Below are 24,528 nucleotides of genomic sequence, written 5' to 3'. Positions count from 1 at the left end.
TTAGTTACGGAGGTTCCATCTACTTTCAATGCAATAGTTCCATTGTTCAAGATCGATTTTGTGCTATAAAATGCTTCGCACGTTCTGGAGGAATGCATTCGTTTACAAATGTTAATGATGCTAAGAATAAAAATTTTGTTAACTTGAGTTCAATCAACGAATGTGGCCGAAATAATACTGGTACATCCAGCATATATCATAATTATGGAGAAAAAACACTAATTTCCACAAATATTACTAGAACAATTTGTTACGGAAGTGCCGGATATAGTTTTTATTATAAGCCAGTTAATGTGAGCTATTGTTGTTTTAATTCAAATGATAATCATTACGAATATCGGATATGTATGGAACATTGTCAAAACTTTGATGCTATTGTCAAAAGGTCATTATTCAAAAACAATACATGCCATGTGAGTTGGAGTTCATATTGTGGTGTTATTACTTGCATTGTGTCCGATTTAACTGTAATAGAATGTATTTTTTTAGAAAACACTGCGCATAATACTATCGGTAGTGGTTATTTATCTAAAACGAGAATTATCCACTGCTATGTGGACAATTACAGTGTGGGTACCTATTGGGGAGAAAATTCGATAACCACAGATGAACCGACAACTGAATGGTTTAATATTGTTTTTTCACAAGTTGCATTAGGTGAATGTGATGCATTAAAAACAAACATATATGGAAATAAAATCGTTAAAACTAAATTAAATAGAGCTCCATTCTCATTGATGGATATCCATATGGGCTTGATTGGTCTACAATTTTGGTAAGAATAAAGTTTTATTATTTATTTATGTTTTTGAGAAGAATAGCAATGTATGTGAGTGCAAAATTGAAATATAATAGATATAAAAGTACAATAATAGTTTTGTTTTATTCGAGAATGTATCTTGATGTACTGATGGTTGATGAAAAATCATATGTTTAGAAGATCTTATTTCAATAAAGATCATTTTCTTATTTATTTATTTTGTATGGTTCATATATGATATTGTGACTAACATGTGATTATATGATCGAAATATTCACAATATTAATGATTATTATTAAAAATTAAATAAAAAATGAAATCAATTAGAATTGTTTTGTTAAAACATGTTTTATATATGTTTATTGTTTATGTTTTCTTTAACATGATACATTACATGAAATAATAAGAGACAAGATTCTGAACAAATTTGTCGAAATTTCAATTTTTTATAAAAAAATACTTCAATATGTTAAACCATTATTTACTCATATCAATTTTAATGTTGATTATAATAATTACGATTTTTCACTTTTTTTTTCAAAAATGAATTAGAAAAACTTGATTTTCTCATACACAAGATCGACTATGAATAGTGAATTGTGAAGGGACTTTAGCTCACCTGGGAGAGCGTGCGACTGAAGATCGCAAGGTACGTGGTTCAAGTCCGCGAAGTCCCATTATTATTTTTTATTAATTTTGGATTTGTTTGTATACATCGCAATTTATTCACTTTCTATTCAATGGATAACAAGAACTACAATCTGTATATATATTCGAATACTACAATGTGTCTAAGTTAGTAAAAGTGGATTAACTAAATCTTTCTCGATCTTTGTTGCAAAAAATAAATTGAATCATTCGAAGATATATAGTAAATAAAATGATTAATGAATGACAAAGCTGTTTTTGAAATATCTGTTGTTTGTAATTAAAATTAATCTTTTTGAGTAATAAATGAATAATAGCTAAATTGGAACATGGATTCATGCAAACAAATAAAACTGGAATGGAAACATTATTCTTTCGAAAAAGTACTTGTTAAATTATTCAGCGTTGAACGTTTCTCATGAATAATAAATAAAGCATTTGTTGAAATCAGTCAATAACACCTTTTTATTATCAGCACGCAGTCTTGAAAGATAAAAACAACGAATTGCAATTAGGAATGAAAGCTGTTTTTGTAGAGATAGATATAACACTTTTGACGATAAATCTCACGATAGCGAATTTTACAAAAATAACTTCTGTAATATTAAATATAACAATATTAAAAATTGAAGTTTCTCATTAAAAAAATTGAGGATGATATTGAAAATTCAAAGGGAGAAAAAGGAAAAGAAAAATAAAAACAAAAAATAATAATGGGACTTCGCGGACTTGAACCACGTACCTTGCGATCTTCAGTCGCACGCTCTCCCAGGTGAGCTAAAGTCCCTTCACATTTTTTCAATTTTATGTTATTTTATAATATGAAAAAAATGATTTTTATAAAAATCAGAAGAATGATAAAACTTAAAAATCTATATATTATCTATAATACAATAAATAAAAACATAGATAGATAGTTATATAAAAGATGATACAAAACAATTTATGATTATGAAATATCAAATAATAATTAAATGAAGCCAAATTTGTCATCAGCAAAAAAGCCATGCTTAAGATTCCACTGTGCAAAGCTTGGTGATTGAAGACGTGAACGTTGGTGAGATTGATGAAAAAGTTCAAACTTTTCTTTCAACTCTTCTGAAACTTCTTGGAACGACTCAATAATTTCCTTACCTTCTTTATATTTATACATCTTTTTAAGGAGATAAAGTGATGATGCTGAAAGAATTCTAGCATCCCTTGCTTTGTATGCTGTTATCAAGTTTGGTATATAAAAAGTAATAATCTTGGAGAGATGTTCTGTAGAAAGGAGTGGTTTGATGAAATTAATCACAATTTGGTGCAAAGAAGTGTGTAATGGAAATCTCTGCATGCATTCCCACAACTTCTTGTATATATCGTTGTTTTCTAGTATCTCAATCATTTGTTTATCTATTTCTATTAATTTTGAAAGAAATAAAATAGAATTTACTTGATATTCTGAGAATCTATCGCATTCAAAGCATATATTATTGATTGCATCATCAACATTATCTCGAAAATAATCTATTGTCGTGGAATTAAGCAAAGATAGAAATGATGACCATTGTTGGTTCAATATATGTATATAATCCGGATGAAATTTTGCAGTAATTGTATTAAGTGATCTTTCAGTGGTAAATCTAAGTTTTAAATATTCATTTTGACTTAAAATGCAAATTATTCTATATAAGCCTGATATTTTCTCAACGAGAGTGATATTCGAGGCTGTATATAGTTGTGTGATATGATTAGCTAATAATGACAGAATTGTCGCAGAAATATTTACAGATTGAAGAAAACGCGTGTAAACACGAGTTAGAGTCGCATCACGCGCAAGCGAAGTAAATAGATCTAAAATATCTTCGTTATCGCTAAAATTAAGAAGCTCAGGGATGAATGGAAAAAAAAGTTGCAAATTATGTTGATTTAACCGCACATTATTTTCGATAATTGTAGCTATTCTGTGTATTAGAATCCTACTCTGGGTTGTATTCAGTATATTATGCATTATTTCAAAAATATCGTCATTTATCAGTCTAATTGTCAATAATATTCGAAATGCACGTACGTTAATGATATCTATTTTGTCATTAAATGTTAAATCTATGATTTCTTCTTGATGATTCTTAAAACTGGTTGTTAGAAAATAAAATAAACTAATTAACGAATGCTGAGTCATGTAATCTTATAGATTTATCAATCCGAGGGTCTGAAAGGACATCTAAGAAAGAAAGTTCAGGATTTGAAAATAGACTTCGCCGCGGGGAATTTCCCACAGACATTTGATTTTTTCCCGCGCTTCAAATACCAATTTTTACAATATATTAGGCCATTGTGGATTTATTATCTATATAACAAAAACTAAAGGAATAATTTGGAATTTTGACCTTATTCGAGTTAATTAAAATAACGAATGAATAAATATCAATTCTAGATAAAAATACCAAAAGATATAAGATTCTATGATCTAAGATGTTCGAATTTACAATGTTATTCAAATAAAAATTAACTAAAACTATGTGATTTCTAAAATCAAGATGAAAGTCGTTGTCGAAAGAAGTAAGAAAGCTGTCTAATGTTTTGTCATATTCAATTGAGACTGAATATTTCATTAAATCTATAACTTCCCATTGAAAAAATAAAAAATTAAAGATTATTTTTAAATTATTATGAAATAAGATATATTTACAATATAATACCGATTTTTTATAAGTCAAACAATTAAATGTTGTTTATCCAAAGTCTGTTTCAAGTCTTTTCTGGAGTTCGTACCTAAACTCAATGACTTTCTGGTGTTTTCTGTAATAACAGTAAATTCCTACAACTATGGCCACGGACAAGACTAATATGACAGGAATTGTGATTGATGCAATTATTAGAGGTGAAAGTGTAGGATGGAGCTGCGGAGTCTTGCATTTCGTCATTAGTTTCTTTGAAAATTCCAATGTTTCAAAGGAAACATGATCTTTATCTGTTGGATATTGGCAATTATGGAAATACTTCTCATGTTTATCAGGAACAGAGGAGTGATCAAATACACAGTCTATGAAATCAAAATAATACTCAGCATTCATATATGGAAAATCAGGAACAAAAAAATCGTATTTCAAGCCTATTTCAATGAGTTTTCCATAAGTAACCCATATGAAATTGACTGATTCAGCTGTAACATTACGAAAACTGTAAAGGAAAGTGTTTTGCATAATTATTCTTGATCCTGGTTCTCTTATAGATAGATTTTCAAAGTTAGAATATGATAGCCGTTCATTAGAGATGTAGCATGTGGTTTTAATAAAGTAACCTTGAGTATAATTTAATCCATAAATATTATTTTGAGTTCCAAGCGGGCCATTGATAGAGAATCCCGCATTGACGTCATTGATATATTCTTCTGGGCTTGTCGATAACGAAGAAGCGTTAAAGGATGTCTTATTAACATATCCGCCTAAATAAAAGACAGAAGATTCATTTCCTATGCATTTCATGCAGCAAATCTTAGTTATGTCAGCATTTCCCACGAAATTAGCAGCGTTAATTGCTGCAGGAGAATCTGGAGAAAAGAGATTATAAAATGTACATGATTCAACGTTCAAATAAGGTATTTGAGTTAAATGTAGATAATTTGAGTTCTGAACTATGATCGCGGCACTATCTTTCGACCCCTTACCGATATCTTTGAAAATACAGTTTGAAATTTCAAGAGTTCCTGTTACTTGTGGGAAACGCTTTGTTTCGGAGATTGTTTGTTTGACAGTTTTATTTGAAAGAACCATAAAACTGCATTCCGTAAGATCAAAGTTCGGAATTGGAAGATCTTCAGTAAAAGTTTGATAAATATTGAATTTTGTATCATTATTTGTATAGATTATTGGTTCTGGGTCTGTTTTGATCAGAGTAATATTAAAATCAGGTTTATGAGCAGTAAATTGAAAACTACATCTTGTCATGTACTTAATCGTTGATTTTACAGCCGCCAGTTGTAAGTCAATAAAGAGGCAATCTGTAAATGTATGGTGGAAGAATCCTAAATACTTTGTATCAACGGATTTAAAATAAGAAAAAGTGAAGAGTTGATAAATCCCGAGTTGTCTCTTTTAAAAACAGACAAAGATTTGACTTAACATCTGTAAGATTTAAGTTAGTGTATGTTGTATTTCTTATTTCAAATAAATTGTTAGATCCACCAAACCCTGCTGCAATGGAAAGATTTATTTGTCCTTTGTAGGTTTCTTTGGTGTACATGGCACTTCCATAATCAGCGAAACAATTGATAAAACACGTTTGATTTTATTTTGAGGTTATGAAAACTCTTCTTCAGAATTTTTGTGAAGTCTTTTTGAAAAATAAAAATGCTAGATCACTTTCTTTATATTGAGATCATTGAGCAATTGTAATTTTTTAAAGTATTTTATAATAAAAAACCAAACTATTCATATTATGTGAGGATATAATGAGTAATTAAAAGAGAAAAATCTGAAAATTTTATAAAATCGGCATTTAAATTAAAATAAATAATAGTATTATAAGTTTCTGGTAATATAAAGAGCAGAAAAGATGAGAGCGAGAGTAGCGACGGTAAGATAAATAAATAAGAATGCGTAAATTGGTGAAACTCCAATGTATTCAAAAACAGCTTTAGATTGTTTCTGGTTGATGTATGGGAAGTTGCCACCAAAGAGTGGATCGCTGATATCTTCGTATGTAACATCAGTTTTATATGTATCATTGATTGAATCAGAGCAGTTACTATCGTAAACACCGTCAAGTCTGTCATATCGGCGTGAATCTAAGCGAGAATCATGTGTATCTTGGCACATCTCGTGCTCGAAGTGTGGATAATCGTAGTATGATCCATAAGTAAATTTATCAGTAACATAAACAGTTAAATCTGTTCTGATCGGGAACTGCAAGTTAAGCATTGGAACTCCTTCAAGGCAGACACTCATTACGTATGGATTGTATGTAACGTTGTCTTGTAAATCATAAACAACTTCTGGGATAACTAATGTGTTTACGCCAGAGAAAAGAGTGAATCCACCTTCATTTCTCTCACGTTTAACTGTTCTGAAACGGAAAGCATGTGGCATAACTTCACGAACTTTCTCCGAAACAGTGAATTTGTAATATGTATCTCCGAATGTGAACAAAAGATTTCCTGGTCCTTTGTAGTAGAAACAGTTGTTGTCAACATCAAACAATGGATGACCGCCTGTTTCGAATGAGAATGTGACATTCTTGCAGTTATCGAAAGCAGACTGTTCAATGGATCTTACACTGTTTGGAATCTGGATGTTCTTGACACCACTGTTTGCAAATGCTTCGTCGCCAATTCTAACTAACTTAGAGTTCAATGTAACTTATGTCAATTTCTTGCAAAGAGAAAATGCCTGCTGTTCAATTGAGATGACATTAGCTGGAACTGTGAATGATTCTATTGATGACATGAAGAATGCATTCTTTGAAATGAGTTTCAGATTGTCACCAAATGTGAATGTTGTTTGTCCTGAGCAATGATAGAATGTGAACTCATTCAAAATACCAATCTTTGTGCAATCAACTTTACTCAATTTTTGGCAGTCAACGAAACATCCTTTGCCAATCTTTTCGAATGAGTTTGACTCTTCAAGGCTGTTCAAGAAAAAATAAACGATATCTATCTCGAATATGCAAAACAGTACAACATTGACGAAGCGAGAGTACCATCTCGATATTATATATGACAGGAAAAAATGCAACTGTTAAAATCAATAGAATAGAAGACCTGGAGAAGACGTTTATATTTCTACAAAATATAACAACTTGGCATGGTATATAGATTTTTTGAGGATGTTAAATCAGCCTGCAGAATATCCAGTACACCCGAACTTTTATGAAGTCGAAAACCCTAATGGAACATATGAAAATGTTTTCGACTCAGATGCTATTAAGTTTCATAGCTTCATTTTCTGGTGCACAAAACTCTTTTTTATGCTTGGCAAATGGACTTTTACGCAAAAACCTACAAAGCTTACGAACCACAAGTGAGAGTATTCAGACTTTCAAGTATGGTTTACTACAGATGGAAGAAAAAGAATAATTCCATTATACCATGCGTTGTTACTTAGAACTTAGTTTCATTATACAACTACTATCGAACGGAAAAATATAATTTTAATACGGTGAGTGTTGGATTTGCGTGCCAACTTGACTGTGGTGCAGGTTTCAGGCTGTTGATAAACAGGAGCTTTCTCTTCTGTGTTCAGGGTCTTTAGGTATAATACAACGAACTGACCTACCTTTTGCCCAATTTTTTGACTCCGTTCCAAATTCCTCTTCCGACGGTTTTTATTCCATTCCATATACCTCTTCCAACATTTCGAAAGAAGTTTCCAATTACTACTGAAGAACCCATTCTTACTATATGTAAAAGATCTAATGTCCGCCTAGTCTCTTACGTTTCCTGTTGAGTTCCTAGCATTCTTTAACTGGAGCTCATACATTCTGTTTTCTCCTCTGGTAGAAAAAATATTCTGGGTCAACTCCTGTGTTCGCGTCATCTGCATAAAGTTGTTTATATCCACTTCAGGGTTTTGTATAAAAACTCTTTCCATTCATAATTTGCATACCATGCGTGGGCAAACCTAACGCAGCGTCATTTGACATGGCAGTTTGCATTTGTACATCTGTTGGCACTTGACCATAGTTTGCCATTGCATGTTTGTATTCTAACTTCATTTGGAATATTCTCTGGGTTTGGTTGTCCAGGTTGCTGTGCATTCGCTAAGTTCTGTGGCGTCCATTTAATATTAGATAAAAATATCTCTTACGAGTACATATGCTAACATTTGCAGGCATTGTTCATCTTCATATTCTCTATATCTTTCTGCCACGTCAAATAAATAAATGACACAATGGAAAAAACCTTAAAACAAAAGTATCCTATTTCAAAACCACATTTACTACAATAAATTCTTTATTGTGACACTTTCTCCAGTTTATAGGACCCTCTCTCATATTCTATCTTATCGTATCTAAAACTCATAGTCATGTTGTCTCTAACCATCTCATAACGGTTTCCAAAACCACTTTTATCGGATGTAATAAAAAGCATGGATGGTTAATGTAAAAACGTCTAAAGTTTCTAAAGAGTCTCTCAAAGTCCAGTCACTTGGTATTGAAAATCCCATGTGTTAAAGAACGGCGGGTCCACTTATAAAGAAAACATTTTCCTTGTCTTCTTTATATTTTCATACAACTCTGTCCAATGACATCTCACAAACTCTATACCCTCAATATATTTTTCTATTTTCTCTTTGAGAAAACATTTGTATAGTTAAGATATAAAACTTTTGACATAAGTGTTCAATGTCATGAACTCTCTATAGCACCACAACTATATAATAGTCTAGCAGATATCTATCCCAGTCAATATACTCGCTTTTTCAAACCTCTCTGACAGTATTTTTCTTATTCTAATATGGTATACGTGTTCCATCTTACCTATAGGTATCTTTTCTTTTAACTCAACTCAATATTTTGTTTGTGTCTGTATATTTTGAGACGGTTCATATAGTTTGTCGAAGTCATTGCAATATAATCTTTGAGTCAGGAAATACAGTATGGCACAAATGAGATAATATAGAAACTTCCACCGAACAAATCTACCAATATGTTAGACATTCGGTATAGTTTCTTAAGTTCTCTCAATAGAATATCTTTACATCTACTCTTATTTCCAAAGAAGGGTAACGGTGGTTTTGTAAAATTCATTTTATATATATAATAAAAATGTTTTTTCCTGAAAGTGACAGAAAAGTGACGGGGGGCTAGAGGGCACGAAGTGCCTGGAAGCCCCACTACCTTTTTTTTTTTTTTTTTTTTTTTTTTAAATATTATTAAGAATTAGGAATTTAGTAAAAATATCAACTGTGACGATGAATTTTGTGAGGCTTCTAATCAATATTTTGTCAATAAATTTCAATACTTGCTACCTTATAACATTCTTAAAAAATTCAAAAATTGGTCAGTTTCGATTAATCATAGTCTTATGTATTATGTTCATATATTTCCATTTTTGGTGATTCAAGTACTATTCAATGTTGTTTTTCAGTTGTTCTCGAAAAAATAATCATTTTTTTGTGTGCAAAATCTCTTGGAAATATTTTTGTTCTATCGATACAACAATTTAGCATTGTGTTTTAAACTGATGCATTCCCTCCATCGTTGGGATAAATGAAAAGTGGTTTTGGTATTTAAGTTATTCATTTTAAATATCTTAATTAGATAATACTAGCCTTATTTTTCAAAAAATAATTCAATTATATTCAAAAAAAAAGTTTCAGTATTTCAATCAACCAAAATGTTTCGCAATAGCATATTTATCCATCTTTATCAGGCACAGATAGATTGTAACTCTGCATCACTCACTGGGTCAACTGTTGTGATATCTGATGATGCCGATTTTACAAATCAACAAACGATCGCATCATTGTTGAGAATAAAGCTACAACACTCAAACTGGTCAGGCGCATTGACAGAGATGCCTAAGTTTCGAGGATACTTGTTTGTCAAGAATGTTGTTATTTGAAGCAACAGGAATCACCGAGATTCAGAGAAGTGCTTTTATCAGAATTCACACCATCGAACAGTCACAGTTGCATAATGGGATAAACAGAATCAGAAACTATGCATTCACATATAGTTCTGTTCAAAGCATCAACTTAGAGAACGTCCGACTTTATTGGACACTACGCATTCCAGAAGTGTCCAAATCTCAAAACAGTCAACCTTGAGAAGGTCAGTGTCATCGGTGTTGCGTCCTTTCTATCAAAAGTGGAATCGAAACTTTAAACGATTTCAGTTGGATCATACTTGACTATCCAACGAGGAAGTTTCCAGAACGTGTTACTTCTTAACGACTGTTTTCTTTCTATAAATCTGGTTCCTGACTCTGACGTTTCAAACAACTCTCACTCTCTTAGACTTACGCTTTCATGAATTGTCATATGTTGAAAACTGTGACATCAAGCAGACTTTTACTCAACGTTTATGATTACGCATTTGCAAACACAGGTTTAGAAACTTTTCCTTTCGAATCTTTAAGTTCGGTTGGCAGTTATGCGTTTCTGAACACTAAGCTTACTACTGTAGCACCTTCTTCTGCAACAACTTCATTTGCGGGTTCGAGAATGACATTCATGTTTAATTACTACATTCAGACAGTTGATCTGACGAATGTTGATGGAAACTACGACCATTCATATGGTATCTTCTACAGGTGCAGTGCACTGACGACAGTTAAACTTCCTGCTTCTATGACAGTTTTACCAGACTCAATGTTCAAAGATTGCCAAGCTCTGACAACAGTAACAGCACCTGGTCTGACATATATTACGACCGATGGCTTCATGAGCTGCATCTCCTTGACAACTTTAGATCTTGGATTCTTCTAAATTGACAAAGATCGGATATCGTGGTATCCACAATGTCGAAACTCAACATCCCTGTACAGAACTGTCACCTCGGACGAACGTGCTTTTACAAGAACGAAGTATTGAAAGATCTCAGTCCACTACATAAGTTACTGTCATGTCTCAACATGTCTGCTCTGAAGACTGTACAAATTAACTCTAACTAGAACCACATTCCGTTGGTTGTTTCATGTATTGCACCAAACTAGAGTCAATTAACCTTCCAAACAGCGTCGGCACTATCTTTGAACTTGCATTTGCATTCACAAACTTTAAAGAAGTCTTTGACCTTAACAGAGTTACAGCTCTTAAGCGTGCTTCATTTCTGGGATCAAAACTTCCAGGTGTCAAAATAATAGCGCATACAGTGCCAATTCTGGGAAGCTTTCTTCGACTGTCCAAAACTTGTTACAAATAAATTTGCTCGTAGTGTTGAATCCGCTGATATGTGGGCTTTTATTGAGATGCAACAAACAAGTTCGAAAATCTCATCAGAAAGTTCTACAATTGTATGGGATTCTGAACACAGGTCCTCTTTAATACTAACGCTGTTATATATATTAGAGAAGATGCAACTTTCCCTGATGGATTCTTCGAGCAGTACAACTTCGAATATACACATTCTTGTGGTACAAGAAACCACTCCAAGTCAATGCTGTTACTAATCATTATTTTGGTTCAGAAACTCATCTTTACATCAGTAACATATAGAGATGTTTCAGAAAGCGATGTTTCTAATAGCAATTGATTTTGCTTATAGTACAGAATTATCATTAAGACGAAATGGTGGAAGTGAACTCAAAATAAGAGTAATTAGGTTATTTGCCGACCAAATATATTTACAAGGCAAAAATATCATATTACATGTCAACCTATTATCAGTATGTTTTGATAAAAAATTTTTATCAAATTATCATATTAAAATTAACATCTATATCTATTTAATCAATATCTACACTATAAATTTTTTTATTCAATATCATAGATTTTCAAAAATTTATTTCAATTTAAATTAATTTATGGTTTTCATCAAAATTGTTTTTTATTAAAAAGCATGTTTCACAATTTTTACGGTTTCTTTCAAAGTTATAAAATTTCAGATGAGTCGAAAGATCTACGATCTAATTATATAAATTGGATTCAATCTGCAATTTGAACAAATTAATTCAAGGTCAAAAACTCAAACAATACTTAGCAATGTCCAACTCACTGATGGACCGCATTATACCATCAATATCTAAAAAAACATTCCACTTAGCAATTAAATCAAATGGAATTCCTGACACAAAATTTTAAAACCAGGCGTAAACCAATTCGAACCACCTGAGGAATTATTAGATTACAGTAAATAAATTACATCAAAAGTTAAAAAAAATCGGATATCAAGAGCATACGGAAGAATTATTACCGATAAGGATATGTTAATTCAAAGGGAGAACCGAAAATGCTAATCATGATTTAGATGATTTACCAATTTCACAATTAAATACAAATCCAATAGGTTTTTTCAAATTCTTCGGAATATTCTTCTGAGTATACAAATTCTGATTCTTTGATTCATCAGCAGAAAAACTTTTTTTCTTCCAATTCTTCTGAAGAAGATCCACAAATTGAGTCGGAATTATCTGAAGATCCATATATCGTTCATACAGAAACTACTCAAAATTTGGAAAAATCAACCGATTAATTTTAACAAAAAAATTATTGGAAACAAACTTTTCAGAAAGAACTGTAAAGAAGTGGTTTCAAAATAGGGATGCGTTAAACACGCCATTTGACGGGCGTACATTTTTTTTTGTTCGCCCAAAAATTTCGCCATTTGAGAAATTCAAAAATTAAAAATAAAATTTTAATCTTGATTTTTTTATTTTTCGTGATTTTTTTTGAAACTTACATAAGCGATGAAATACTTTTTTTAAGTAATCGTTTATTATATATAAATATATCTTAATAAATTTAATTCCTTAAGGTAGAGCGTGTTCAAATTTAAAAATCCAATACAATATTTTTAATGGCGTATTTTTCTGAGGTCGCCCAAATAAAGGCGAATTCAAAATTGAGAACTCCAAGGCGTATGGCGAGTATTCAAAAAGTACGCCACTTACAAAATATTGAATGTGGATTATCAATCTTTTGGCGTGTTCAATTTCAAATTTGATATTTAGTTTATTTTATTCAGTATATAATGCTAAGAATTAAAATATAAAATTCATAGATTTTTTCTTTGAAAATATTTTACATTTTTTTAGACCACTCCTAGACTAGTCATCAGGTTATCCTCAGATCATCCTCAGACTTACTCCTTATCAGATTACTCATCATCCTCAGACTACTCCTTAGACCCCTCCTCATCACAGACTACTCCTCAGATCTTCCTCATAAGACTCCTCTCAGATCTTCCTCCTGAGACTACTCTTCAGACTACTCCTTAGAGTCCTCCTCACCAGACTAGTCCTGAGACTAGTCCTCAGACTACTCCTGAAACTACTCCTCAGATTATCCTCAAACTACTCCTCGGTCTAATCCTCAGACTCCTCCTCAGATTATGCTCAGAATTATCCTCAAACTCCTCAGATTATACCTTCAGACTACTCCTCAAACTCCTCAGTCTAATCCTCAGACTCCTCCTCAAGATTATCCTCAAACTCCTCAGATTACCTCAAACTCCTCAGACTACTCCTCAAACTCCTCAAATTATCCTCAGACCAAACTCCTGAAAACTACATCCTCAGATTATCCTCAAACTCCTCAGACTACCTTCAAACTCCTCAGATTATCATCAAACTCCTCAAACTACTCCTCGGTCTAATCCTCAGACTCCTCCTCAGATTATCACTTTTACATTATATATATCGATAACTAAATAATTACTTATATACTTTCTTTATTTTTTTTTAATTTAAATAATATTAATTATCTTTCTCGTTTTTAATTGATGAAAAGAGAAAAGAGGAGTAAAAGAGGGAAAGAGAAAAGGAAAGAGAAGAGAGAAAAAAAGAGAAAGAAAGAAAAGAAAAAAAAAAGACGGCGATAATTTTGTATTGTTTGTTATTCGGCTGGAATGGCGTATTATTCTATTTTTTAAACGGTCATGGCGTAAACTCGTCGCATCCCTATTTCAAATTTCTGAATATCGTTCAACCTGCCAAAAATTCAGTTACCAAAAGGAAAAACAAAAATACGAAGCTAGCAGTAATATAAACTCTAATATGGCATGTCGCATAGTTCATTTTTTTTTAAACATCGTCAGGGTGAATATCTATTATGCGGTTATTGACGATAAATCCCGAAAAATTTTAGCATGGGCTCACTTGGAAAACAAAAGAAGCTGCGGCCAAAACAAGTAGAGAATTGACCAATGTTTCCAAAAATATGGAAGCCCTTTGCCTTATGCAGTGATAACGGAACAGAAAATTTTGGTTTTTTCGAAATTTATTACCCAAAATGCGAAACGTTCAAATATTACAAATTCTCCACATTGCCCATATATGAAATGGGGAAAAATTTGAAATTTTGGCAAACATGTGGAAATTGAAAGACGCCACATGGAATGATATACAAAGTCTTATAGAAAAATTACAATTCAAACCCACACAACAAAAGTTTACGCAAAAAAACCGACATTACATACATGGTAACACACCTAACAAAAATTTTACGAAATTTCAGAAAAATATGGACTTCAGTAAATTAACCGCTTTTGGATTGTAGATGGAGTGTTAAAGATCTAAAGAGATTCAATAAGAAATTCAACGCTTTCAAGAAGAATCAAAGAAATTGACGAAGTTCCAGGAATTTTATTCAACAATTCTAATCAAATTAACAAAAACTATACCGAAACTTATCTTTACCATCCCAAAATCAATATCACATTACATACGAATTAAACATTTAATCTTTTACATAAATTATATTTATACGTTATTTAATTTTTTTTACGTCTAAGTTGAATAGGATAATAGCCGAAGATATAAAATTACTATAGTTTACAAGCTAAGAACAAAATCAGCATGTGAAACTAAAAAATGTGCTGAAAATATTTATAATAAATTGAGAAATACTGTGATAGGAATACCCTACTATACTAGATATAATTATAATATGAATTCATTTTGTATTGAATATCGATTAAAATAAGATGGAACGTCCCAATTTACAGCAACTCAATAATCATACACATATGAGAACCAACCTTGTCATCAGCATAGTATTATGTGCGCCAAACTACTGCAAATGGTATGCTTATCTTTTCATTTTAAAAAATAACGTATTTGAATAATTGGTCGTAAAAATCTAGAATTCCTCGATATTAAGCATATTGCTTTTCTATCATATATTGCTTATATTTCTACAATAGGTGTTTACCAAAACATCGGCAACATCATACGGTATTTAATACAAACTTTTTAATACTTGAAACGTTCAATTTGACAGACCAATTTCGAATTAGAGACCAACTTCATCAGCATAGTATATTGTGCGCAAACTACTGCATAATGGTATGCTTATCTTTTCATTTTAAAAAATAACGTATTTGATTAATTTCGTAAAAAAAATTAGGAATACTCGAATATTAAGCATATTGCTTTTCTATCATAATATGCTTATATTCTACAATAGTTTACCAAACATCGGGCAACATCATTACGTATAATACAAACTTTTTTCGTACTTCTTTATCGAATTTAAAATAGAACTAAGTTTTTATTTTAAATAAAAGAAGAAATAATTCTTAATTTATAATCTCATATTAATTTATTCTATTTTAATATTTCAATCGATTTTTTTATTATCGATATTCAATACAAATGAAATTCATATTATAATAGTATCTAGTATAACTAGGTATTCTATCACAGATTGCTTCAATTTATTATAATATTTCAAGCATTTTGAGTTTCAAGCTGATTTGTTCCTTTAGCTTGTTAAACTATAGTTACTTAAATCTTCGGCTTATTATAATATTCAACTTAGGACGATAAAAAAAAATTAAAAACGTATAAATATAATTTTAATGCGTAAAAAGATTAAATGTTATTCCGTATGTAATGTGATTTTGATTTGGATGGTAAGATAAGTTTCGGTATAGTTTTTGTTAATTGATTAAGAATTGTTGAATAAAATTCTGGAACTTCGTCAATTTCTTTGATTCCCTCTTCCTCGCCAATATAACCCATATCATTAAACTTTGGTAATTGTAAAGGCTTCCATATACAAAATATATATAATGGTTGAAAGTTAAATCCAAATCTTTTTCTATTTCTAAAAAAAATGGCAGACCTAAAACGAGATAGCTTTCAGAAAATTTTCAGGAGGACATTTTTTAATCATTTTTCTTTATTTATTGTAATATCTTTGTTTAAATTTGAAATTGGTTTAATATTGATGTAAAGAATTGAATAGTAATAATTTTAGTTTTAATACATAGCTTAATTGCTAAGCAAAATAATAATTTATTGTAATTTTGACATGTTTAAACTAAAGGCGGAATTTAGCCGGCCAAAATATGTGTCACTTTTTGACTGGTCACCTCACTTCCCACTATTTTCGTCTATGACAATCTATCAGAAGAAACAGGAATGAGCTTTTTCGAAAACACTGGTTTTCACAGAAATTACATTTTCAACTGCAATGTTAAAGCCATCGTATTTCAAGAGCGAATGTTTATTGGATGTGTAAGCAAGTTAAGAAAGGTAACACTTGGTCCTGGTTTGTAACTGCGTCTACGATCATATGGTTGAGAAATTCATCTGTTGTTGAAGTTGATATTCAGCTCACTCAACATCATCGGAAACATGTCATTTGCCAAGAACAAACATGCAGACATTCACAATCAAAAGGAAGTAATCCTGACAGACATTTATCCAACAGCATTCTATGGAGCATATAGTATCCAACATCGTTGTTTCACCAGAGACACTAAGTACGAGAATCATCGATTGGAAATCACCTTATCCGAGAAGTCAAGTAAGAGTCTTGTCTGTCTTTCGGTTAAGATTCCTAACACATTCCAAGCTGAGTGAAGAAATCCGTGTCCTGAAGATGCACTCTTGCTAGTGCACCAGAAATTGACCAGTAAACACAGGAAAAGTCATCGACTGGGGAAATCACTTACATTGATCATCCCAGAAACATCAGAGGTCGAAAGACAAGATGGGAACCTGTCAGAACAACACCATACTTGCACAACTTGTGCTATGGAGGAACGACCAACCTCCTCTCGTGAAACTCAATGGCACATCGATAACTTCGTTTACATCTAACTACTCTAAGGACTTCTGGGTCTTTCAGAAGACAGGCGACATGGGACAATTGAGAACTACATCGGTGTCATCCATGCACCATGTTCTAACTCACACCATACGGAAAAGGGTTCAACCAACGCGAGTTTGACCAAACCATCTATGGACTGTCCAACAGATGAGATTATTGAAGAGACACCACTGAGACACCATTATTACAAGAGAAGTACCATTCATCTAAGAAGACATCAGGGACTCTTGATCGCTTTAATCATCCGCCGCTGTCATCGAGACAGTATTAATATGTCTCATCGCATTCTACAATATACTTCGCGACTAAAGACACAGAATCATCGAGTGAAGAAACCGAACCAGCACCAATGAAAAAGAGACAGCATTTGTACTCATACAATACAGACAATGATGGATCCATCACTCTGCGACAATCCTCTCTCAACAAAGGATCCACAACGACGACCATTTGCAGAAGACTTCGAGCAGAAAAGACGATAACAAAGACGCTGATTTGTTTGGTGTGAATGGGATATTGAAGAAAGATAAATGTTATTATATAGGGTTCCAAAGGTTGTTGTTTAGCAACAACCTGAATTACTGCTTAATTAGAAATAAACAGGTACATATATATAAAGTTTATTTAAATATAATCACCATTGGATTCAATCACGCCGTTTCCCCGCCCCCAGGGGGCGGGGGAATTTTCGAATTTCCCCCCCCCCAAAAGGGGGGGGGGGCTTGAAAAGACACGCTTTAAATCATGGCATGAGAAAATAATCTCAAATTGCTCTCTTACAAAAATTTTCAAGATCATCTGCGACTCGCGAATTCGCGTCCTTTCCAGCTCTCTTTTTTAGCGTGCGAATAAATAAAAGTCAGGGAAGGGTGCCTAATCAGCAGTGAATAAAATTGGGGTTTGGAACAATTTGACATTGTTTTCCACCAAGTAATTCATTAACCTTATGACTTTTTGGGAACTCGTTGAATTATCCAAAATGAAATTGCAAAACTTTTGTTTTTGTTGTTTGGATTTCTCCAACACTCATCAGAATTGATAATTTGGTAAGAACTTGTCAATTAGATACTGAGCATTCATGTATTAGGTTTTGAAAGAATATTCAATTGCGATGATGCCATTCACGCCCCAAAAAACCGGACAACATCATCCATTGGTGGTGTACATTTTTTTTCTTCGGGTAAGGTTTGCGGAATTTCATTTCCTTTCGGGATACACATTGATTTTGGCCTTCTGTTTGCATATTGAAACCAAGACTCGTCCCCTGTTACTAAAAAAGCGAAACTTCATTGGATTGATTACGCACCCAATAATAGGAGAGGAGCTCTTTCGAAGATTGGACTCTAGATTTTTTTTGAACTGATATTAAGGGTTGGGAACCCAACGTGTATACGCTAGTTTGTAGTTCAAATAATGTGCAGATAATAACTGACTGTTGTTACGTGTATCTTTTCATCCCTCTATCCTTCTGAGTGATGCTCTGGGTCTTCATCTAGCGCTTGAAGAATTGCTTTGATTTTTTCTTTTGATCCGGCGATTCTTTGTCAATTTTATGATGGAGCGCCTTGTGGTTCATTGAAGTGGATGACATCCTAACATGATCCGTTACAGTGAATAGCTAGGAGCAATCATACCGAAGGCATCTTTACCATGTCTCGTAATTTTTTTACAGTCTTGCATTTTTTTGCCAAGAGCGAGGATGTTTTCTTTATGATTCATTAAAAAAATGAAAAAAATCCCGCCAAAAATTTCCCGCGAAACTGCTCTTGTCTCAAAATTCATTTTATATCCCGGCATGGCGCCCAAAATACAACATACTCATACAAAACACTATAATTACATAATATTCATGTATTTTTTATTATATATTTATAATTCAGGCATATATCTCCTTTAATAGTCCTCACTGATAGAGCGCATGTGCTAAACCGCACCTTTGAACCCTATATTTTAAAAAAAATGTTGCGATAAATAAAAAAAGCTTTTCTATTAAAACTTAATGTAATTTTAATATGTAGAAAACATAAAAATTTATTCAAAAAAAATAATTAATTTGTACGCGCAATATAAAGTTCATAATTTAGAGAACAAAAAAATTCTTTATTCAAATAAAAATAATTTAATTGATGCGCGCAATATAAAGAGCTGAAAAGGATAAGAGCGAGGGTAATAAGGATGACATAGCATGGATATAAATGCCAGAATGAGTGGGAAAACACCAGCATATTCAAGACTGCTTTTGGCTGCTTCTGGTTGATGAATGGGAAGTTCCGCCATAGATTGTGATCACTGAATTCCGATGTGTATGTTCGTGATTGATGATTGAGCAGTTTCCTTCATAGATGCCATCAAGTCTTCATAACGGCGAGGGTCATAACGTGAGTCGGACTGTGTCTTGCACATGTCATGCGAGTAACGTGTATAGGTTTGTAATAATGTTCCATACACAAAATCATCTGTGATGAAAACTGTCATGTCATTTCTGATTGGGAAGAATAAGTTGAATGTAGATATTCCAGGCGAGACAGGACACTGTCGAGAAGTGGATTATTTGTGTCATTGACAGTTGTATAAAAATCTTAAGAGACTTAAACCAACCACAAGGTGGTGAGGTAGATGAAATGTCATATGACGACAAGTACAGACACTTCTCCAATGGCAAAGATGAGACAAGTTTTAAATATTTACAATAACCGTAAAAAAAAGGTTGGGAAACCACTCCCCGAAGAAATGAAAAACAACCCTGACTTAGAGAAAGACTATATATTTATAGTTTAGTCAAAAGAGAACAAACAAGAAAGAATGCCAGGCCTTCAAACTTCAGAAAGGTGACAAAGTAAAAAATTAGAAATACCTAAGCGCGACCCATATGAAAATACTATTGACTATGACAACAATGGGAACTCGACAGGTACTCGCATTCGTGTTCGTAAAAATAGAAGAAAGTATACAAGAGAATATTATGAAGTTTTAGGCAAACATGGCAAAATGTACAGACTGCAAGCAGAAGATAAAACTACTATTGTCAGACCTCGTTTCAAACTTGTTAAGGTTCAAGGTGGTATACTTTCAAGACGAGTTCCTAACAAATATAAGACAACTCCTGACGAATATGCTAAAGAAGTGAAAATGACGACTAAGCAATTCTATACCATGCGTAAACTGTCATGTAAGGTGGCATGTAGTCTTTACTTTGTCCCGTTGTTTGCGTATATCCTGTAACGCGATGTGTATGGTTTCCTTCTCCCTGAGTGTCACTCCAGTAACAATTTATAGCAAACTTAACGTTGTCTTTAACATCATATCCTTTACCTTTTGTCATTCCTGACCAATCCCAATATCTATGCTTATGCCAACCTGCTTGAGATGTACTTAAATCTACGTAGTGACTGTGCGCAGGTAAATTTTCACCTGAAATCGTTTTACTTCCACCTGTTTCCTTTGAAGAGTTTGCACAATACAAAAACCTGTCGACTATTTGAGTCCAAGTTCCAAAACCAAGTACTACTTCTGGTCTGGTAGAGTTCATTGACGTATAAATAGAACCTATAGGATATACTGTTTGAAGTATTTCTGTCTTTAATGTTTGAAGCTCTGTTTTGTCTGCTTTTTTATATAACTTTTCTTCAAGTTCATTTACGTCAGAGATGCTATGTCTATGATATTTTTGTGGGTATGTTCCTTCTGTCCATGCGAAAATACGTTCTTTTGTTGCATCTACATATCCTTTTATCCATGTCGAGTCTGCTTTTGTATTCCTTAACTCTGTAACACCTTTCTCAAGCTCTTTCAACTGTTGTCCATCTTCCATTAAACCTCTGGTATGACTTGAAACCGTTTGTGTCAACATATCTACAGTTTCTTTGTCAGCTTTAAGGTCTAAACATCCTGAAACCCACCCTGTATTGGCTTTACCTTCTAAAATCTTTGTTGTCCGTTCATTATACCATTCAACCCTTTCTTTAATTTCATTGTCTTTTTCATCCACATATTCCTTATCTGCCTTCTTCACTAACACACTAGCCATAAGTCCCTTATCTACTTTCTCCTCTAACTCACTGTTGACATATGTTTTGTCAGCTTTCTTTTCAAGGCTAACGTTTAAGTCTGTTATTTCAGATATAGAATGTGTATGTCCAACGTCACTTTTCCTGTTTAAGGTTTCTTGTAAGTTTGTAATATTTGCAATGGTATGTGTATGAGTCTTTTTAGAATATTCTTTGTCAGCTCTTGTCACTTCACTTGACATTTTATTGTCAACATATGTTTTGTCTGCTAGTTCAGGATGAGTATGTTCTTTTGTTGCATATGTTGCATCTGCTCTGTCATGTTCTTCTTGAACTTTTTCAATGACATACTCTTTGTCAGCTTTGTTGTCAACATCTGCTTTCAAAAGAAGTTCATCTATAGGTTTCTCGTTTAAAGTTCCTTTTGTTGGATTTATACAAACAGTATGGTTCTTATTGTCTTGAAATAGAAACTCGTCTGTCATTGGGTTTATCGTCAGTTTTAAGTTTCCTTCTTTCAATGACTCAGATATCTTAGAATAGTTTGAAAAGTTTGTTGTGTTCTTATTTAGAGCTTGCAAAATGAGTTGTCGGTTGTGTTGTATTTCTCTCATAGACGCTGTTTCTTTCGACATTTTTATTCTAGATAAAATATGCTTTCAATAGAAAAAGAAAATTCAAGAGTTGCTACAACTAAACCATTAGATGAACTTTTTACTAATGTCGGTCAAAAGTTTGAGACAGAGACCGTAAAGCATGAAGGCTATCGTTTTGACTACCCCTTAAGATGGTTAAGAGACCCATCCGTCACAAAAGCTATTGGCTTTCGTAGAATGAAGTTCATTTCAGAAGCCATACATGGTTTCCCATTTACGGTCGCTTTTGAAGTTCGATACTATAACAAAGAAAAACATACGTATGAGAAATTTGAACAGGGAAAACTTTTACAAGTGAATTTGCTTGTAAACTTAGAAACAACTCTTCAAGCTTTTCAAGAAAAAATAAACGATATCTATCTCGAATATGCAAAACAGTACAACATTGACGAAGGAGAGTACCATCTCGATATTATATATGACAGGAAAAATGCAACTGTTAAAATCAATAGAATAGAAGACCTTGGAGAAGACGTTTATATTTCTACAAAATATAACAACTTGGCATGGTATAGATTTTTGAGGATGTTAAATCAGCCTGCAGAATATCCAGTACACCCGAACTTTTATGAAGTCGAAAACCCTAATGGAACATATGAAAATGTTTTCGACTCAGATGCTATTATAGTTCATGCTTCATTTTCTGGTGCACAAAACTCTTTTTTATGCTTGGCAAATGACTTTTACGAAAAACCTACAAAGCTATACGAACCACCAAGTGGAAGTATTTCAGACTTTCAAGTATGGTTTACTACAGATGGAAGAAAAAGAATAATTCCATTATACCATGCGTTTTACTTAGAACTTAGTTTCATATACAACTACTATCGAACGGTAAAAATATAATTTTTAATACGGTTGAGGTGTTGGATTTGGTTGCCAACTTGACTGTGGTGCAGGTTCAGGCTGTTGTATAACAGGAGCTTGCTCTTCTGGTTCAGGGTCTTTAGGTATAATACCAACGAACTGACCTACTCTTTTGCCAATATTTTTGACTCCGTTCCAAATTCCTCTTCCGACGGTTTTTATTCCATTCCATATACCTCTTCCAACATTTCGAAAGAAGTTTCCAATACTACTGAAGAAACCCATTTTACTATATGTAAAAATCTAATGTCCGCCTAGTCTCTTACGTTTCCTGTTGAGTTCCATAGCATTCTTTAACTGGAGCTCATACATTCTGTTTCTCCTCTGGTAGAAAAACATATTCTGGGTCAACTCCTGTGTTCGCGTCATCTGCATAAAGTTGTTTATATCCCACTTCAGGGTTTGTATAAAACTCTTTCCATCTCATATTTGCATACCATGGTGGCAAACCTAACGCAGCGTCATTTGACATGGCAGTTTGCATTTGTACATCTGTTGGCACTTGACCATAGTTTGCCATTGCAGTTTGTATTCTAACTTCATTTGGAATATTCTCTGGGTTTGGTTGTCCAGTTGCTGTGCATTCGCTAAGTTCTGTGCGTCCATTTAATATTAGATAAAAATATCTCTTACGAGTACATATGCTGAACATTTGCAGGCATTGGTTCATCTTCATATTCTCTATATCTTTCTGCCACGTCAAATAAATAAATGACACAATGGAAAAAACCTAAAACAAGTAGTCCTATTTCAAACCACATTTACTTACCAATAAAATTTCTTTATTGTGACACTTTCTCCAGTTTATAGGACCTCTCTCATATTCTATCTTATCGTATCTAAACTCATAGTCATGTATGTCCTCTAACCATCTCATAACGGTTTCCAAACCACTTTTATCGGATGTAAAGTAAAAGCATGGATGGTTATGTAAAACGTCTAAAGTTTCTAAAGAGTCTCTCAAAGTCCAGTCTACTTGGTATTGAAAATCCCATGTGTTAAAGAACGGCGGGTCCACTATAAAGAAAACATTTTCCTTGTCTTTATATTTTTCATACAACTCTGTCCAATGACATCTCACAAACTCTATACCCTCAATATATTTTTCTATGTTCTCTTTGAAAACATTTGTATAGTTAAGATATAAAACTTTTGACATAAGTGTTTCAATGTCATGAACTCTTATAGCACCACTATATAATAGTCTAGCAGATATACTATCCCAGTCAATATACTCTGCCTTTTTCAAAACCTCTCTGACAGTATTTTTCTTATCTAATGGTATACGTTCCATCTTACCTATAGGTATCTTTTCTTTTAACTCACTCAATATTTTGTTTGTGTCTGGTATATGTTTGAGACGGTTCATATAGTTGTCGAAGTCATTGCATATAATCTTTGAGTCAGGAAATACAGTATGGCACAAATGAGATATATAGAAACTTCCACCGAACAAATCTACAAATGTTAGACCATTCGGTAGTTTCTTAAGTTCTCTCAATAGAATATCTTTACATCTACTCTTATTTCCAAAGAAGGGTAACGGTGGTTTTGTAAAATTCATTTTATATATATAATAAAAATGTTTTTTCCTGAAAAGTGACAGAAAAGTGACGGGGGGCTAGAGGGCACGAAGTGCCTGGAAGCCCCACTACCTTTTTTTTTTTTTTTTTTTTTTTTTAAATATTATTAAGAATTAGGAATTTAGTAAAAATATCAACTGTGACGATGAATTTGTGAGCTTCAATCAATTTTGTCAATAAATTTCAATACTTGCTACCTTATAACATTCTTAAAAATTCAAAATTGGTCAGTTTCGATTAATCATAGTCTTATGTATTATGTTCATATTTTCCATTTTTGGTGATTCAAGTACTATTCAATGT

General features: G+C 32.8%; 6 protein-coding genes, 2 non-coding genes and 1 pseudogene across 9 annotated transcripts, besides 4 other annotated features; 2 read left to right on the top strand and 7 right to left on the bottom strand.

Moving 5' to 3' along the window:
* The first annotated feature begins 1,364 nt into the window (after positions 1-1,364).
* Positions 1,365-1,437, top strand: TVAGG3_0779710. Its single transcript has one exon. It is a non-coding gene; the product is annotated as a tRNA-Phe (tRNA).
* Positions 1,438-2,122: 685 nt separating this feature from the next.
* On the bottom strand, positions 2,123-2,195 carry TVAGG3_0779700. The gene has a single exon. It is a non-coding gene; the product is annotated as a tRNA-Phe (tRNA).
* Positions 2,196-2,339: 144 nt separating this feature from the next.
* TVAGG3_0779690 (uncharacterized protein) lies at positions 2,340-3,522 on the bottom strand (the record flags this gene model as incomplete). Its single annotated transcript, XM_001323822.1, has 1 exon — positions 2,379-2,792. The coding sequence occupies one exon, from the start codon at positions 2,790-2,792 to the stop codon at positions 2,379-2,381; it is 414 nt and encodes a 137-aa protein (XP_001323857.1).
* Positions 3,523-4,069: 547 nt separating this feature from the next.
* On the bottom strand, positions 4,070-5,692 carry TVAGG3_0779680 (uncharacterized protein; the record flags this gene model as incomplete). The annotated part of the gene is made up of 1 exon (XM_001323823.2): positions 4,123-5,337. One exon carries the CDS (start codon positions 5,335-5,337, stop codon positions 4,123-4,125), a length of 1,215 nt encoding a protein of 404 aa, XP_001323858.1.
* A 218-nt stretch (positions 5,693-5,910) lies between these two features.
* Positions 5,911-6,741, bottom strand: TVAGG3_0779670 (ribonuclease inhibitor domain-containing protein; the record flags this gene model as incomplete). Its single annotated transcript, XM_001323824.2, has 1 exon — positions 5,911-6,741. One exon carries the CDS (start codon positions 6,739-6,741, stop codon positions 5,911-5,913), a length of 831 nt encoding a protein of 276 aa, XP_001323859.2.
* A 6-nt stretch (positions 6,742-6,747) lies between these two features.
* TVAGG3_0779660 (ribonuclease inhibitor domain-containing protein) lies at positions 6,748-7,026 on the bottom strand (the record flags this gene model as incomplete). Its single annotated transcript, XM_001323825.2, has 1 exon — positions 6,748-7,026. One exon carries the CDS (start codon positions 7,024-7,026, stop codon positions 6,748-6,750), a length of 279 nt encoding a protein of 92 aa, XP_001323860.2.
* A 4,790-nt stretch (positions 7,027-11,816) lies between these two features.
* Positions 11,817-11,865: a mobile genetic element.
* Positions 11,866-14,854: 2,989 nt separating this feature from the next.
* Positions 14,855-14,907: a mobile genetic element.
* Positions 14,908-17,653: 2,746 nt separating this feature from the next.
* Positions 17,654-19,054: a mobile genetic element.
* On the bottom strand, positions 17,737-18,954 carry TVAGG3_0779630 (annotated as a pseudogene). The gene has a single exon. A coding segment is annotated over exon 1 (1,218 nt).
* Positions 19,055-19,662: 608 nt separating the features above from the next.
* Positions 19,663-21,319: a mobile genetic element.
* A 633-nt stretch (positions 21,320-21,952) lies between these two features.
* TVAGG3_0779600 (uncharacterized protein) lies at positions 21,953-22,621 on the top strand (the record flags this gene model as incomplete). Its single annotated transcript, XM_051246260.1, has 1 exon — positions 21,953-22,621. One exon carries the CDS (start codon positions 21,953-21,955, stop codon positions 22,619-22,621), a length of 669 nt encoding a protein of 222 aa, XP_051081735.1.
* Positions 22,622-23,387: 766 nt separating this feature from the next.
* On the bottom strand, positions 23,388-24,206 carry TVAGG3_0779590 (phage tail repeat-like family; the record flags this gene model as incomplete). The annotated part of the gene is made up of 1 exon (XM_051246259.1): positions 23,388-24,206. One exon carries the CDS (start codon positions 24,204-24,206, stop codon positions 23,388-23,390), a length of 819 nt encoding a protein of 272 aa, XP_051081734.1.
* Positions 24,207-24,528: the final 322 nt, after the last annotated feature.

This window comes from Trichomonas vaginalis, chromosome VI, assembly GCF_026262505.1.
Source record: "Trichomonas vaginalis G3 chromosome VI, whole genome shotgun sequence".
NCBI lineage: Eukaryota > Parabasalia > Trichomonadida > Trichomonadidae > Trichomonas > Trichomonas vaginalis.
Note: the sequence above shows the minus strand (reverse complement) of the source record. Positions and strands in the feature narration are given on the sequence as shown.